General features: G+C 41.0%; 1 protein-coding gene across 2 annotated transcripts in view; it reads left to right on the top strand.

Moving 5' to 3' along the window:
* The window catches only part of plxna2 (plexin A2), a 173566-nt gene that overhangs the window by 15372 nt on the left and 143160 nt on the right, over window positions 1-15034 (top strand). For both annotated transcript variants that reach the window (XM_085147225.1, XM_085147224.1), the window contains exons 2-3: window positions 9186-10519; window positions 14850-15032. In XM_085147225.1, coding sequence (XP_085003351.1) covers window positions 9320-10519; window positions 14850-15032 — 1383 coding nt within the window. In that variant the 5' untranslated portion in view covers window positions 9186-9319. The remainder of the gene's footprint in view (window positions 1-9185; window positions 10520-14849; window positions 15033-15034) is intronic.

The following is a 15034-nucleotide window of genomic DNA, read 5'->3' as shown; positions in this document are numbered from 1 at the left end:
ATTGCCTCTCGTCCAAAGAGAGATTGGGCTAAGTAACTAACCACAGACTGATTTTGTGGTGTTTTATCACCCCTGATGAAATTAGAAGGGCCTTGACCGGGCTGAGGTAGAGAGAGAAACAGACTGAGAGAACAGGAGAGAGGTTGAACCCTGCTCAGCTGTGTGATAATGCATCTGTTTTATGTGTCCAAGCAAAGAGCTCTCGAAAATAAGCTTTAATGGTCCTTAGACAGTAGTGTGTATTCGAGAGGCACACAACATTATGCTTGTGGTCGAAGCCGATTGTGAATACAATGGGTAAAAGTTTCTTTTCATCCTGTAGGGGTTCACAAAAAATACCACGATATTAATTTAAGTTTGCTTTGATAGTACTGTACAAATGTTAATTAGATTACCAGACAGAAAATGAGTGACATATGTTTATAGGTTTTTTCATGTGTTTCCATATTAAGGTCACAGGTTTTAAAGTCTCATTATCTTTGCCACTGTAAACAGAGACGCTGTTTGCCTTTGGTCAAACTTCAGTGTTTATTCAGGTTTTATGACAAAAAGGATTGGACTTTGTGAGGACAAAGCATGACCGTTATACTTCTGCACTCACTGCGGCAGGAAAGAAGAATGGGCCATTAGGGTTAGGCGGTTTAACTTCTCACAAGTGCTGCCATTGCAAAGTAGCAGCCTTACGTTTGCGATAAGACAGTCCGGTGTGTTTGTATGGAACTGCGGCTGACCCTTTTAAGAGTTGGGGTTTGAGAGAGCTGAGATCTGTGCTGAAGCTTAGAATGGAAGGGAAAAAAAATCACAGACCCAGTGTGACAGCTGTAGGTTTATGCTTTCAGTGTGACAGCAAAAAACATTTCACTTTTGTAAGAAGAAGCATTTGTTTATACAGTCTTGCTGTGTTTGTTAAAATTTCCATGGAGGAGTGTGGCTAGCTGTAAACAGAATAGTCCCAAAGAAAGCTGTCTGCTGTCCTGGATAAGCACAAGGAATTAAATCAGCCGCATGCGCACTGACACAGACAGAACAACAACTTGTGCAAACACAACATATACACACGGCAGCTGCAGACATCGTCAGTCAATCCCATGACATCGGAAATGAGCAACTGAGTGACTCTTGTGTTTATTATCGGACTAAAAAAAATGACTCATAAAGTTCATGGAAGAGCGATGGGTGTTTATATGATTTTTGCATAATGTCGTCTGTCCCCCCCCCCCCCCCCCCATTTTGTCCTTCAATGCTGGTACTGTGCATCCTGCCAGCCAACTCTTGCTCTTACATGCTCAACTGTTATTTTAATTGCACTGGCATATTATTGATTTTTAGCATTGATAGAGCTATATCTGGCACAGCAGTATAAATTTCTCTTACATCACAGATCACATTCCCACTGTTCTAAGTTACACCACAGCCCTGGTTGTTGGGCAATACTTGTCACTATAATCAAAAGTAAACCCACATACTACCTTATCTATAGCATATCCTCTGTAAACCATGCAGGGATCCATAGTGACCATGTTTGTAGAGCAGTTCAACAGAAAAGTGCGTTTCCTGCTGAGTTTATAGTGCCTGGTTGTTAGCCAACCCAGAGTAGCCTCATCCTTTCAACCAGCGTGTGATTACAGAGCTCCAGGCTATATCATACAGTCCTTAGATGAAACGGTAGCAGGGGAAAATGAAGGGATTACTTTGACTGACAGGATGCACATCATTTTTTTCCTCTCCTCCAAAATCTGTTGTATAACCATTCCTCCCCCTCCTCTGCATTTCCTGAGTGAAAAAACAGGTCTTGTCATGTAATGAGTAGATCTATTATACATTTAGACCAAAGAATAGTCCTGTGTAGATTTCACTCATCTTTGACCGTCTTTGACCTCCTCATTCCTTTCGCTTTTTGATTGATCTTCCTGTAGCCTGAGTGTGCCAGCCATGTTGTGCCAATGTTCTCCAGATAATGGAAAGACCATGCCAACTTCTGGAGTTATGGCTGCCGTAGTCTCTAACAGCCTTGTCAACTAGCAGCAGGTCTTGACATTCTTTCTCTTTTTCATATACCATCATTCATTCGATCCCTTTTTTGGGTTTCGGTTTCCCTCTGTCTCCTTCTTTCTTAGACCTTTTCAGCCTTAGTCAGCTTGACCACTCAGCCATGCCTTAGGACTATGATCCCAGTTGAACAAATGATGAAGCTGTGGGCTGTGGATGGAGAAAATTCATATTACTACACATTATATGGAAGGTCTATGTATGGAAGAAGTATTTAAATTCACACATTTCTCCCCACTTGCAGATCAGTTTGGTGGTGCTTTACTGTGGATTTGGCATGATATTTTTTTGACAGAAGGTTCAGTCCATCGGTGCCTTATTCTGACTTGGCAGCTGCACACCAAAGGTCAGAGTCCATGCTTTGTTTAGCAGACTGCAGCTACAGGCAGATAACGCCTCTGCGGGGAAAGTCTGCTGATTTTTTTTTTTGATTTTTTTTTTTAAGTAAATTAACGCAAACCAGTACACACAGACACATGCTATGATGATGCAGCTGCTTGCATCCACACATGCAATGCAAGCAGCTGCAGTTTGCGCTGGAGTGTGGTATTGCTTGGTTTAATGTCATCTGTGTCTTTTTTGGTTCGGCTGCCTTTACCTCTCTTATGTTCGGTGCAGCACAGAGTTTATGCAATCTGATTTCACCAAGGCAAGACGAACTGAGCCTTTCATGCATTTCATTTCTACTCACAAGACGTGCAATTGCCCACTCGTTCACACCAATGCCCCTTTAGCTGTCCTTTGCACCTGCTACCTGGCGCACCAGCCAAGTTCTACATTTTGCCAAGTGCATTTGTCTGCTTCACCGACTCTTAAATTTGCATTGAGATTTGACCACTATGAAGTTGCCTTAGATATGAGAAGAGCTATTGGTAGTTACGAGTTTCAAAATATTCGCTTTGCTGAACTGCCTAAATTCATAATGTCATGTAAGAGATCAGATGAATTGATGAATTTTATTCAAATGCTTCTTTCTCTGCTCAGTTCACGATAACCTCTTGAAAGGACAAAATTCTACTGTTTTTACAGGTGTTCAAAATATTGTGAGCTGTGTGTTTGCAAATTTCCTTTCTTCAGTAATTCATAGGAAAGTGATTCAATTTCAGATACGCAAACCACTGAAACACACCCCATCTACTTTAACTTAAATGGATCTCTCCACATCTAGCTTCCATTATACTATTATACAGAGTTTCAAAGTGCGAGGACAGCGCAGCATCCACCGCGTGCGTCAAAAGTAGTTAAGGTTCTTCGGTTTGATAAAATGTGTATGATGTCAATCAAAAAAAGCCTGATTCAATTTCAATCTGTGTATGAGCTGAGGTAGATATCTGATCCTGTGGTCTCCCCTGACATCCTGCTTTGTTTGTTTTCTTTGCCCACTGAGGATTTGCTCTGCTCTCACTAAGGCCCTTTACAATTTAGATTTATGGAAATGCCTCCTAATAGAAATCTGCTCTCATCGGATGACAGACGGCAATGATGAGACGTACACCACATATGACTATGCTGGGATTGATTGAGAAGATCATGCCTCAGGATTCACCCTTCAAATGAATAAAAGCATGTAGAGGTTTGTTAGTTTTGTCAGTCAGAGCAAGAATTGAGAGGGAAAAAGAGTAATTCATTTACATTGAAGCTGCCACTATGTATTTGTGTATCTTTCATTGTAGCTGTGGATACGTACGTGTCTAAGCTCGCATGAAAGTACAAGTTTAAATGTGTGCATGCCTGTGTGTTAGGAGAATGTAGCAGCTGTGGGAGCGGAAAAAAATAATTAGAGTAGCAGTGACACTGTAATCTCTTTTGTAAATGTTACTGGTTTTAGCTGCAATACCAGTGTGCTAAGTTTGTCAAGTGGGAGGGGAACTGTGTAGAGACAGGGTTAAAGGGAAGGATTAGGTACACATGCCCTTGTTTGCACTGGGGAATAAGCGTCTATGCTAAGTCTTGACTATACCTGATGAAAAATGTTTTTATGTAAGTTTGTGGTGGGTTGTTCTAATCATTTTTATGTGTTTTCATTAAAATAATGCTAAGGCTTTGGCACTGCTGTGACTGCTTTCAACAAATGCAGCTCATTGACAAGCAGTTCAAGGCCTCTCTGTACGCCTCTAAACTCAGATGCTCATGAGCAAGTGCACTGATATGGGTCACTAACAAAGATAGTGCTATTAAATACTGGATGCAAAGTGCTCTGTCAGAGTGCCCAGAGAGCTCATGCTTAATTGTGAGCAACTGTGCATTAATTTACTATGCATCGCTAAATTGCAGCTCTTTCAGCCATAGCTCAGAGCCTCACACATATCATGTCAAAAGACAAACAACAACTAAATGGCTTATAAAAAGGTCAAATTAAAACATTTACACAGTGATGGTTTTAATTTAGCGGCTCTGGACTATTTTTATGTTACGAGGAAGGCTTTAATGACAGTAATTTCCTCCTGGTTATTAGGGTTTATCTTTATGGTGGAATTTTGAATCGTTACACAAGAAAATATTGGGCATAACCAACCACGTCCAACATCACAGCACAGGAAACCAGACAGAATTAAATGATAGTTACTGGAGGGCTTGTGGTTTCTGAGGGTGTTTTCCCTTTCTGTTGCTATTGGGTTGTAGCAGGAGAAAATGCTATGTTTCCTTGCAGTGGCTGGAAGGATGGATGAATGGAGAATAGTTTTCCTGGAAGCTGACAGATCGTAATGGCACTGGAACAGAGAAATTCATTTCCTATTGTCACAGAAGAATGTATGAATATAACTCCAGCTCAACAACATAAGATACTAACGAGGCCTCTCATTATTTCTTTTCCTGATAGCATAAAAGAGAGAAGACTAATAGACAAACCTCTACTGCTAATACTTTTTATCAGTTCCTATAGAAGGAGATCTCCCCTTGGGGAATATAAAACTTTTTATTTTTACTGTCCAAATTGCCACATCCACTGAAAAGTTTACCAGGAAATGAATAAAAAAAATCCAACACATTTTTAAACCCTTAACTGTACTTTTCCTAACTAGATAGTTGAGGAAGGTTTGTTCCAAATTGTCTCTTTGATTCGAAGCATATCACTTTCACTTAAGCTTTCAAATTTCACGCTTTACATTAATCGTTGAGGGAATAACACATTAATCCAAGGCATGAAATTACAATCTCCCATTTCCTTTTTTTTTTTTTTTTTGTAAATTCAACAACAATGGATTCAGCACCATAAATGGATTTGGTTTACATTCTCTATCTTCTGCAGTACAATTGCTGTAAATATGAATTTAACAGATGAAGCAAATTTGGCTGGAGTGTTAAGAAGCTTAGGATGTGGAGAGAATAAAGGGGGGGGGGGGAGCACAAAAGCAGAAGACCTGCTGCCTATTTGAGGGTGATGGAGCTTTAGGGCTGCTCCCGCTTCAAAGACAAATTCCTTCTCTCCTGTGCCATTTTGCTAGTTGCTGGACTACCCTCAGGCTGTTTCTTCCCAACCATCACTGAGGGTTTACTTAACTCTCGTTTTGCATTTCGCCGCTTCTTTATCCTTGTCCTGTACCTAATGTCGCTCTTTTGCATCTTTTTAAAGTGCTACAATCCAGCTCCTTTGACCACAGTTGGCATTGTCACAGCATCATGCCCAGTGGCTGGGGAAATCACCAGCATTTCAGCAAAAGACCCACAACCAGTCACAGTGACAGTGCACATGCAGCCAGTGGGACCAGTTTGTTTAACAAGCACTCTGAAGCAGCCTGGCTGAGTGTGCCAACACAGTGTTTTGTGTGCCTGACTATTCATTATGAATGGGAAGTTTTGCAAAAACTGTCTTTTCTCCAAGCCATGATCACAGCTTGCGTTTGTGCGGGAACGTGAGTTCTCTTCCGTCTCCCTTGACATGAAGATCCTCTTTCTTTGCCTTCTACGTCTGCCAAAGAGACTGTCATATGAGTGTGAGTCTTAAAATGGAAATCTACTGAGAATGACCATAAAGAATTTTGTTTTGTTATCTAATTTTTTCCATTTTATATTCTTATATGATGTTACACCCTGACGCTGACAGTTTTGTCATCATGGCAGTCTATCATTCTTTCTGTGCCACGGCTACAATTGTGAAACATCTGCACACTGAATTTATTTCAGGAACAAGACTTTTTTTGGTTCATCCACTCACCCTATGTTTAAAAGAAAAAGAAAAAGTCAATTGTTATCCGTGCCTCAGCATTAATGGCAAAAATCTCATGTAGTGAAAGTCTGAATTTTTATTCAGAACTACTAGCTGCAAATGTGCCTATATTCTAGTTTACCTGTAATTCAATGTCAACATAGTCATGCCCTCTTCTTTTTCCAGGTCACTAGTTAACTATGTTTAAGTATGAATAATTTCTGGTTGCATTTATATGTTAATTTTCTTTTACTTAATTCTGACTTCTCACAAACAAAAGAAAGATATGGCTTTGAACTAAAGAGCACACTGGGGGATCGAGTTTTGTTCGTATTCTTTTAAAGTCTTCAGCTGCATGCTACTGTGGAGTGCTATGTCAAGTGCAACAAAGAGGTGGTCATGCAATCAGCTTGAACAAAGACTTCATTCCCTGTGTTATTGAAAGCAATATGAGGGGATAACCTTTTTGTGGAGGTTTTTATTTACACCATTCAGTCACTCTTTTTCTTTGCATGGGCAGCTGTTGCCACAACATAAGAGACTGATGCATAATTTTACTCCTGACAACTGAGGAAACGTAGGAAAAATAAAAAGCAGAAGAAGAAAAGATGGATGGTCCTTAAAACATTGTATATACATACGATTAAAGCGTGGAGGTGGAGCGTAAGATCTAAAGGGCAAAAGGCTTTGGGGCTTGGGCAAAAAGCTAGCTCAGCAGGAAACTGATTATGCCACCAAAGGGATCCACTTTGCAAATCTACCATGTACAAACTCAAACAAAGGAGCATGGCAGCATGCAGGCAACTGAAAGTGAGGGTGGGGGTCTGACCCTTGCTGTTTTTTAGAGTCACTGGCACTTTTATGACCATGCTAATAAAGTGCTTTTGGGACAGCGCACCTCCCACGCCTCTGCCTGTGCACACACACCAAGAACAGGTTGACTGGGCTTTAGGACCTGTGTTTCTGGACACATAGATCAATATGCTTCCTTAGGGCTATATTTAAGATGGTGCTGTGTAGTATACTCGATCACAAGGAGTAGGAGTAGGGAGGGACCCTAAGATGGCCATTAACGGATTTGGATTGGGGTCTATGAAAAGGCTGACACGGTTCAAAGGGACCCCTAAATTACTGCTGCAAATCAAACCTGCCTTGAACACGTCACAATGTAAGCTGGCTATTCAGTATCTTCCCATACAATGTTCCCTCCCCTTTTCAGCTGCTTGTTAATTCAAGGTGCAGTTACTGATTATTCAGGCCACATCTTTTCACCCTCGATTCTCTGTGCCCTCGCTGCTGGAAATGCAAATCTGGAGCGTGACAAAACGATGTAGGGCCGTCTCTGACACATTCAAGCCCCCGGCGTCCCCATGTCACTCCTCAGCTTACCACCTCCAGCGCCATAGTAATTACCCTTGTTGGATCGCTACGCCTAATCGTACTTGATTTTAGGATGCACTGCCATTCTCTCCACTTGTTAGCCCCTCACACTACTTGGTTCTGATAGAGTACACCGATAATACTTGGGGAATGAGACACACTCATACATACATCAGATGTTTTATTAGTTAATCTTTGCATGAGGGTGTTTTGTACATATCTATTACAGTGGAGGGATTAATTATAGGCAGCACAAAAATCACCTTTAAATTAATCAGTTGTGATCTGAGCACACCAGTAGGAGAGGATCTTGATTTATAAACAATGAATAAATAAATAAATTGTATAAAAGAATAATTAATAGATTCAGAGTCTATAAAAATGAGCCCCTTAAAGAGCAAGAGTAGGGGTGTGTGCAAGTGGCTTCCAATTTGTTCTCAGTTTGTTCCAGTAATGAGATCCAGGCCGTCTTTTCCAATGGATGAGATAATTAACTCCTGGGGACAGACTGCTTGGTTTTATAGCACATGGAGAGAGATCTTTACAGCCCAGGCTGAGCATGGTTGCATTAATTGTAGCGTGATACATTTTGACTAATATAGTATATCAAAATGGGCAACTGATAGGGGACTTGTTTAAAGAAATCGTGAGGATGGGGTCAGTATAAAAATAAAAAGAAGAGAATGATGTTTTAAGGATAACAAAGCACACAACGTTAAGATGTGTGCTAATGTTTCTGGTATGGCATGGTCTCTAATATTGAAGATGTGTTTCAGGTTTTCCTTTGTAGGTAAGCCCTATCATCTGGACTCAGAGATGGAGTGATTAGATGTTGGTGAAAGATCAAACATTAGGTCACTACAGATTAATGTCTATGGATTTTCTGAAGGAAATATTCTTCAAATCTGCCCCAAATATTCACTTGCACTCAGGGATGAACTGATTAGATCTTGGTGGTCAGTAGTCAAGGCCACTGTGATGTTATGCCCATCCCATTTGTGAATGGAATATCTTTGGAAAGGTATTTGGAATTTTGTCCAAATTGGACACAATTATTCACTTTGATTTAAAGATAAACTGCCTAGATCTGCCCTGGCCAAAGTTTCGGCTACTAAAATCCTCATAAAGGATTATGGACAATAACTCATACAGAAATACAGATGCTAATTATGACAATATTCTAAACCCTTTCTAATAAAATAAGTGAATATAATACATGTGTAAAAGGTTAGCTTCACTGAAGTGTCACTTGTTTTGGAAGAAAAAGACAGTCAGTCTCACAACACAGCGACCTTGCTTTTAGTGAGCAATGCCTGTTTTGGCCTTTTTTCTGTTCTTGGAAACCTCTTACTCAGTGTGTGACAGCAGCAGCGCTAGCATGAGTCAGGTCAAGCTAATTTCCGTTGCTGTAACCTGTCCTGTCCTTTGGAATGTGCACCATAATGGTTTCCACCAATTGTCTATTCTCCACAGCTCATTGCTTTATTAAATGTGAGCCTTTTATTCCTTTTCACTTTGAAACACTCTTAAATGCATCTTCTTCGTGTGACATGTAACTCAGCTGTGACAATTTACAACTTTTCTCTTTGTTTCTTGTTTTCTTTTACAGAAACATGTGAAAAACCTTGTGAAGCTTGACCTGCAAGATAGCCTTCAGCAACACAAAGGCAAAGGTCTCCTCCACGTATTCATTACATCCATTCTCTCAGCTCCCTTAGCGATTTCCTTCCAGGCCTGTTAAACATGGAGGGCCAGCAAGCATTTCGCAGAACTTTATCACTTAACCCTAAAGTGGGACCAATGGCTGCTCTACTAGGCTTCTGGCTCATAGTAATACCTGCCTTATCCAATGGGCAGACTTTCACTAGTTTCCACCCTGAACGTCGGGACTGGGTATTCAACCACCTGACAGTTCACCAAACCACAGGCGCTTTGTATATTGGAGCAGTCAACCGTGTGTACAAGCTCTCAGGCAACCTGACTCTTCTAGTCTCCCATGACACAGGCCCAGAGGATGACAACAAGGCATGCTACCCCCCTCTGATTGTCCAGCCTTGTTCTGAGCCTCTTGTCTCAACCAACAATGTCAACAAGCTTCTCTTAATTGATTATTCCCAAAACCGGTTGCTGGCCTGTGGCAGCCTGTACCAGGGAGTTTGTAAACTCCTCAGATTGGATGACCTCTTTATCTTAGTGGAGCCTTCCCACAAGAAAGAACACTACCTCTCTAGTGTAAACCAGACTGGGACTATGTATGGGGTCATTGTGCCTTCGCAGGGCCAGGATGGGACCCTGTTTATTGGCACAGCGGTAGATGGCAAACAGGACTACTTTCCTACAATCTCCAGTCGAAAGTTGCCCCGTGACCCAGAATCCTCTGCTATGCTTGACTATGAATTGCACACAGATTTTGTGTCCTCCCTCATAAAGATACCATCAGACACACTGGCACTGGTCTCTCACTTTGACATCTACTATGTTTACGGCTTTGCCAGCGGCAGCTTTGTTTACTTCCTGACTGTTCAGCCCGAGACACCAGAAAACAGCATGTCGTCAAGCGGATCCGGCAGTGATCTGTTCTACACTTCTCGCATTGTTCGCCTCTGCAAAGATGACCCCAAGTTCCACTCCTATGTTTCCCTGCCTATTGGCTGTGTGAAGAGCGGTGTTGAGTACCGGCTACTGCAGGCCGCCTACCTTGGCAAGCCAGGACGTGTTCTCGCTGCATCACTCAATATCAGTGCCCACGATGATGTGCTCTTCACCATCTTCTCTAAGGGCCAGAAGCAGTTCCATCGCCCACCAGATGACTCAGCGCTCTGCGTCTTCACCATTCGTGACATCAATGCACGAATTAAGGAGCGCCTGCAGTCCTGCTACCAGGGAGAAGGAAACCTGGAACTTAATTGGCTGCTTGGGAAGGATGTGCAGTGCACCAAAGCGGTGAGTTGTACTAAATGGATGACAAACACTTCATGCTTTACATGCACCCATCCACAGATCTCCAGATCATCCAGAGTGTGAAAGGGAGAACAATTGAAATAGCCCCCTTCCATATGGTAACAATGTGAAAGAGGATTTGAAAAACTTGAAACTCTTGTCATTGGGAAATATTATTGGGATAGTATAGGAAATAATATAGGGACACTGATAAATTTGCACATTTCTGTTTTGCACATTCGCGTTTAGATGAATCAATTTATACTTTTTTTTTTTTCATTTTAAATTCTTTTAGCTTCAAGTAGCTGAAAACCAAAAAAGAGCTATTCATTTATATAATAAGGTCTGAAATTTTTATAAATTGAGCAACTTCTACATTTAGATTCTTTCTGAAATATACTGGTAAACAGTGAGGGGAATTACTAAGTCCTCTCAGTGAACCAGAAAAACACAGCAAGTTGTGCAAGCGTATGCTGGTTTATTTTTTTCTTTCTTTCTTTTTTTAAGGCAACAATCACCCAGAAATGCTTTTGAATGCCTAGTATTGCATACTATTTTACAAATGACTCTCCTACTGCACTCAATTATTTCAAATTGTTTTGTAGCTTTGATATCAGAAAATATCCACTTTCAAGTACATTTCAATAAGAGATATTCATAAATTAGAGAGGATTTATTTTTCTTGGCAACCATCAAAGTGATAACATTCTCCTCGAGCACAACACAAGTAAACACACTCCCCTTCTAGAAAAATAAAGTGTGTGTGTGTGGTGGGGGGTGTCGCTCAAGTTACTCTGCTTCTGATGTTGGCATAATGTAGATCACACAGCAGACTATTCCTTCTGAAATCCCCAATTATGCTATAATACAAGGCCATGTATCCGTTACATGTTGTCACGTACAATTAAGGTTTCGCTCGTTCCCAGGAGGCCACAGTCCTCTGTGCTTTCATTCTTTAATTGCAAATAGGAATTTAAGAATATTAAGAATTAATGACTGGCTAAGTGTGCATGTGTGCTGTATATCTGTGTGTGCATAGGAGACACTTTTAATACTGGGTGTACAAGCACTATGTGAAGTGTGGGGTTTAATGATATCCATATCCTTCACTATGATGAGAACCGCACTGATCAGCTTCTTTTGTTGCTAATCCCCCCGGGGAACTCCGTTGACCACTGCTATTAAAATCAGTAAATTCCTCATTAGCACAATGTCAGAGGTGATTGTCAGGAGGAGGTAGACGTTATCTTAAACTAGCTGTTGGACTTTATTAGCTCTGCTGAGAAGGCGGAATAAGATGTTGTAAGATGCAGAGTTGGCAGAAGAAGGGGAAATAGTGGTATAAAATGATGACACTGGGAGCCTTTTAAACTGTTGGAGCTCCATTTGGAATATTTTTCTAGTTTCCCAAAAGATTGCCCAATCATGTATGTGCATGTTTATAGTTGCTAGTTTCTATCTGCAAAGCTGCATCCCCACTTCATTCTTTAGGCATTTATTTCCAGTAATGCATTACACTGCACCAAGCTTTGTATATTCAGCCGCAGTCACATATAAAACGCAGTCCTTAAGACTAAGACTGGCTACTAAATCCATAGTACAATGTGGATTATAAAGACAGATGTCAGTGCATGTGGAACTCGTATAACCTGTCCAAAATACATTTAACACCCAGATATGTCAAACATGCTGACATTGTGTGCTTGATGTTAAATCCTCAACTTAAGTAGCGTGACTACTTTCAAGTACACATACTGTATGCTTCACGTCTTTCTTTCTTTTCTTTTTTTTTTAAGTATGTTCCTATGTGACTCTGTGTGGTATTTTTCAGTGTTTAACATCCATCACAATGTGAGGTTCTTCAAGGTTAGACCAACCCAAGTGTATTTTAGCTAACTGTTAAATGTACCTTTCTTGGTTTCTGAGTAAATTACACATGCAGCTTCAGTACCTCTCGTCTGGTCTGTTGTAAACAGCAGGTAGCCAGCGAGCTCAAAGCAGAGAACTTTAATTATACCCCCAGCTCTCATTCTTGCAGATATTTTACTGTGTTCAGTTACATGCAGGCCAAGGCTGAGGCTGGGAATGGAACTGAGGCTGAGCCAGGGGATTCAGACACAGCAGCCAATCAAAGATTTATCACCCAGCCATCCAGCCTTCTGCCATCTGGAGATTCACACCATCTCTGTAGTCAATCCCATGGAGTAGAGCCATGATGGGATTCTTTCTGTATCACACTGTGTGTGTGTTTGTGTCCACGTGTCACACTATCCTCCTGTCTTGCTTTTTTGCTCATGCCCTTAGAACTAATTAACCACTTGTGAAAGCAAAGTGGGACTGGAGTTGATAAATTTGATATACTCTGAGAGAGAAAAAACTCTGACAGCACATATCCTGTCACATCTAAACAGGGTAGCAGCTATTTTCTCAGCAGAAAATTAAAAGGATTTCATGTTGTGAGATGTTCAATAAGGATTTAATCGCATATGTTTAATTTAGGTCTCATGTAATTTGTCTCTTGAAACAGTGGTATAGAAAACTACATTTCTGCACTACTCGTGAGATTTATTGTAAGTCAGCAGTAAAAACACAATGAAACAAAAAAATCTGCAAGAAGGTGAACAAGAGAGCTCAACCACATGGACTCCAGGGGGATTTGAGCTGTCTGCCAAGTCTACTAAGCATACATCATCTGAACAATCTAGATATAATCAGAACCAAATGGTTAGGAGCCCAACAGACCATATGTGGAATAGCTGCATGATTTTCAGGGAGTATATATTGATAAGCCGATGTCTGGAACTCACGGCTGTTCCTCAAGATAGCTGCTAGCTTTCCCATCTGATTCATACCGTCTGTGTCATCAACTCGTGTTTAAGAGAAGCCTAGAACAATTGCATACAGTACATTTGATGTTATCACCACATGAGACACGAACAATGTTAACTCACCAGATTGTTTTTTTTTTTCTTTTTAAATACCGCAGTAGTACTCCATAGCACTCTGTGCTATTTTGGGCAAAGGGAATAAAAGGAAATGCCACAAAGTGAGGGGCGTGAGGATACAAGCGGAGGCGATTATTCCCCTTCAGCGTTATTCCTCTGTTCATGAAAATAAATGTAGAAAGGTTGTACAGCCACTGTGTGAGAGACAGAGCAGCGTTCCACACACTCCCAACACAGTCTGCTTAGACCATTCTGACAGTGAAAAAGACAGAAGCAGGGATAGAAAGGAGACGGATGAGAAATGTGAGAGTAAGAAAACTAATGAGTAGGGGCTGTAAAAAGGGGGTATATATTTAGAATTTGAATAAGATAGAGTTTGTGAGCAAGGGACTATGGGATATACGCATGTAATGCTTGCCTGGCCATTTCACTTTAGCTTGCATGGCACATTGAGGCCAATGATACTCGGTGACTGTCAGCTGACCTGATTCAACACCAGACAGATCACTGTCTTACTTCTTATTCACCTCCTCCTCATTGCCTGTATCTCCATATATTGAAAGAACAAGACGTTTTCATTCTAAGCAGCTGTCTTAAGGTCCATGAGCATGCCCAAATTTTCCTTAAGAGCTGAATTTAAATTCACTAGGAGAATTCACTATAGCATTTGTTTTCTAGTGAATAGGTAAATGTTATTAGTGCTTCTTTGGTTACATGCACATTTCTATGTTGCATAGTTATCACACATTGTGCTCGCTAATGCACACTGTTATCGTGCAATATGTGTATTTCTGCTGTGATGTTGTGATAGGCCAGGGTAATGAGCCACAGTGAGAGCAAGGTGGAGCTCAGTCGGGTGGAGCTGATACATATCTTTCTGGTGTGCCCGAAAGAAAAACGTTTGTCTGGCTAAGAGACTCACGTGAGCAATTCCTCCTCACTCTGACCTTCCTCTTTCCCTCAGGCTCACCTCTCTCATGTGCCCATCTCAAACACTCTCTAACACTGCCACTATTTCCACAACTTTGGCCATCACTCCCGTGTTTCAGTCTGTCACCTTCATCTTTGGTCCTTACTGAGCTGTCTTGTTTTATAATGCTCTGTATCTCAGCCTCTCTTTACTGCTGTTGCCTCATCCTGTAACTCTGTCTTTCTCTGGTGTATTTTTTTTTTCACTTCCTATTCCTACAATTCAATTCAGTTTAATTACATTTTATTTATACAGGGCTAAATCACAACAGTAGTTGCCTCAAGGCACTTACAGTATGTTTAATTTTAAGGAATTCTTTGCTTAATGTCACATATTACCCTGATAATCATGATCACCATTTTTTAAACATTCTTGTTATTAATTTGTAATTCATAACCTTTTTTTCTTCTGTCTTTAGCCCGTGCCCATTGATGACTCCTTCTGTGGTCTGGACATCAACCAGCCACTTGGCGGCTCTCAACTAGTGACTGGCCACACTCTCTACACTGAGACTCGGGACCGTATGACTTCTGTGACCTCTTATGTCTACAATGGCTACTGTGTAGCTTTTGTGGGTACCAAGAGTGGACGCCTGAAGAAGGT

The sequence above is a fragment of the Neolamprologus multifasciatus genome, chromosome 20 (assembly GCF_963576455.1).
Source record: "Neolamprologus multifasciatus chromosome 20, fNeoMul1.2, whole genome shotgun sequence".
NCBI lineage: Eukaryota > Metazoa > Chordata > Actinopteri > Cichliformes > Cichlidae > Neolamprologus > Neolamprologus multifasciatus.
Note: the sequence above shows the minus strand (reverse complement) of the source record. Positions and strands in the feature narration are given on the sequence as shown.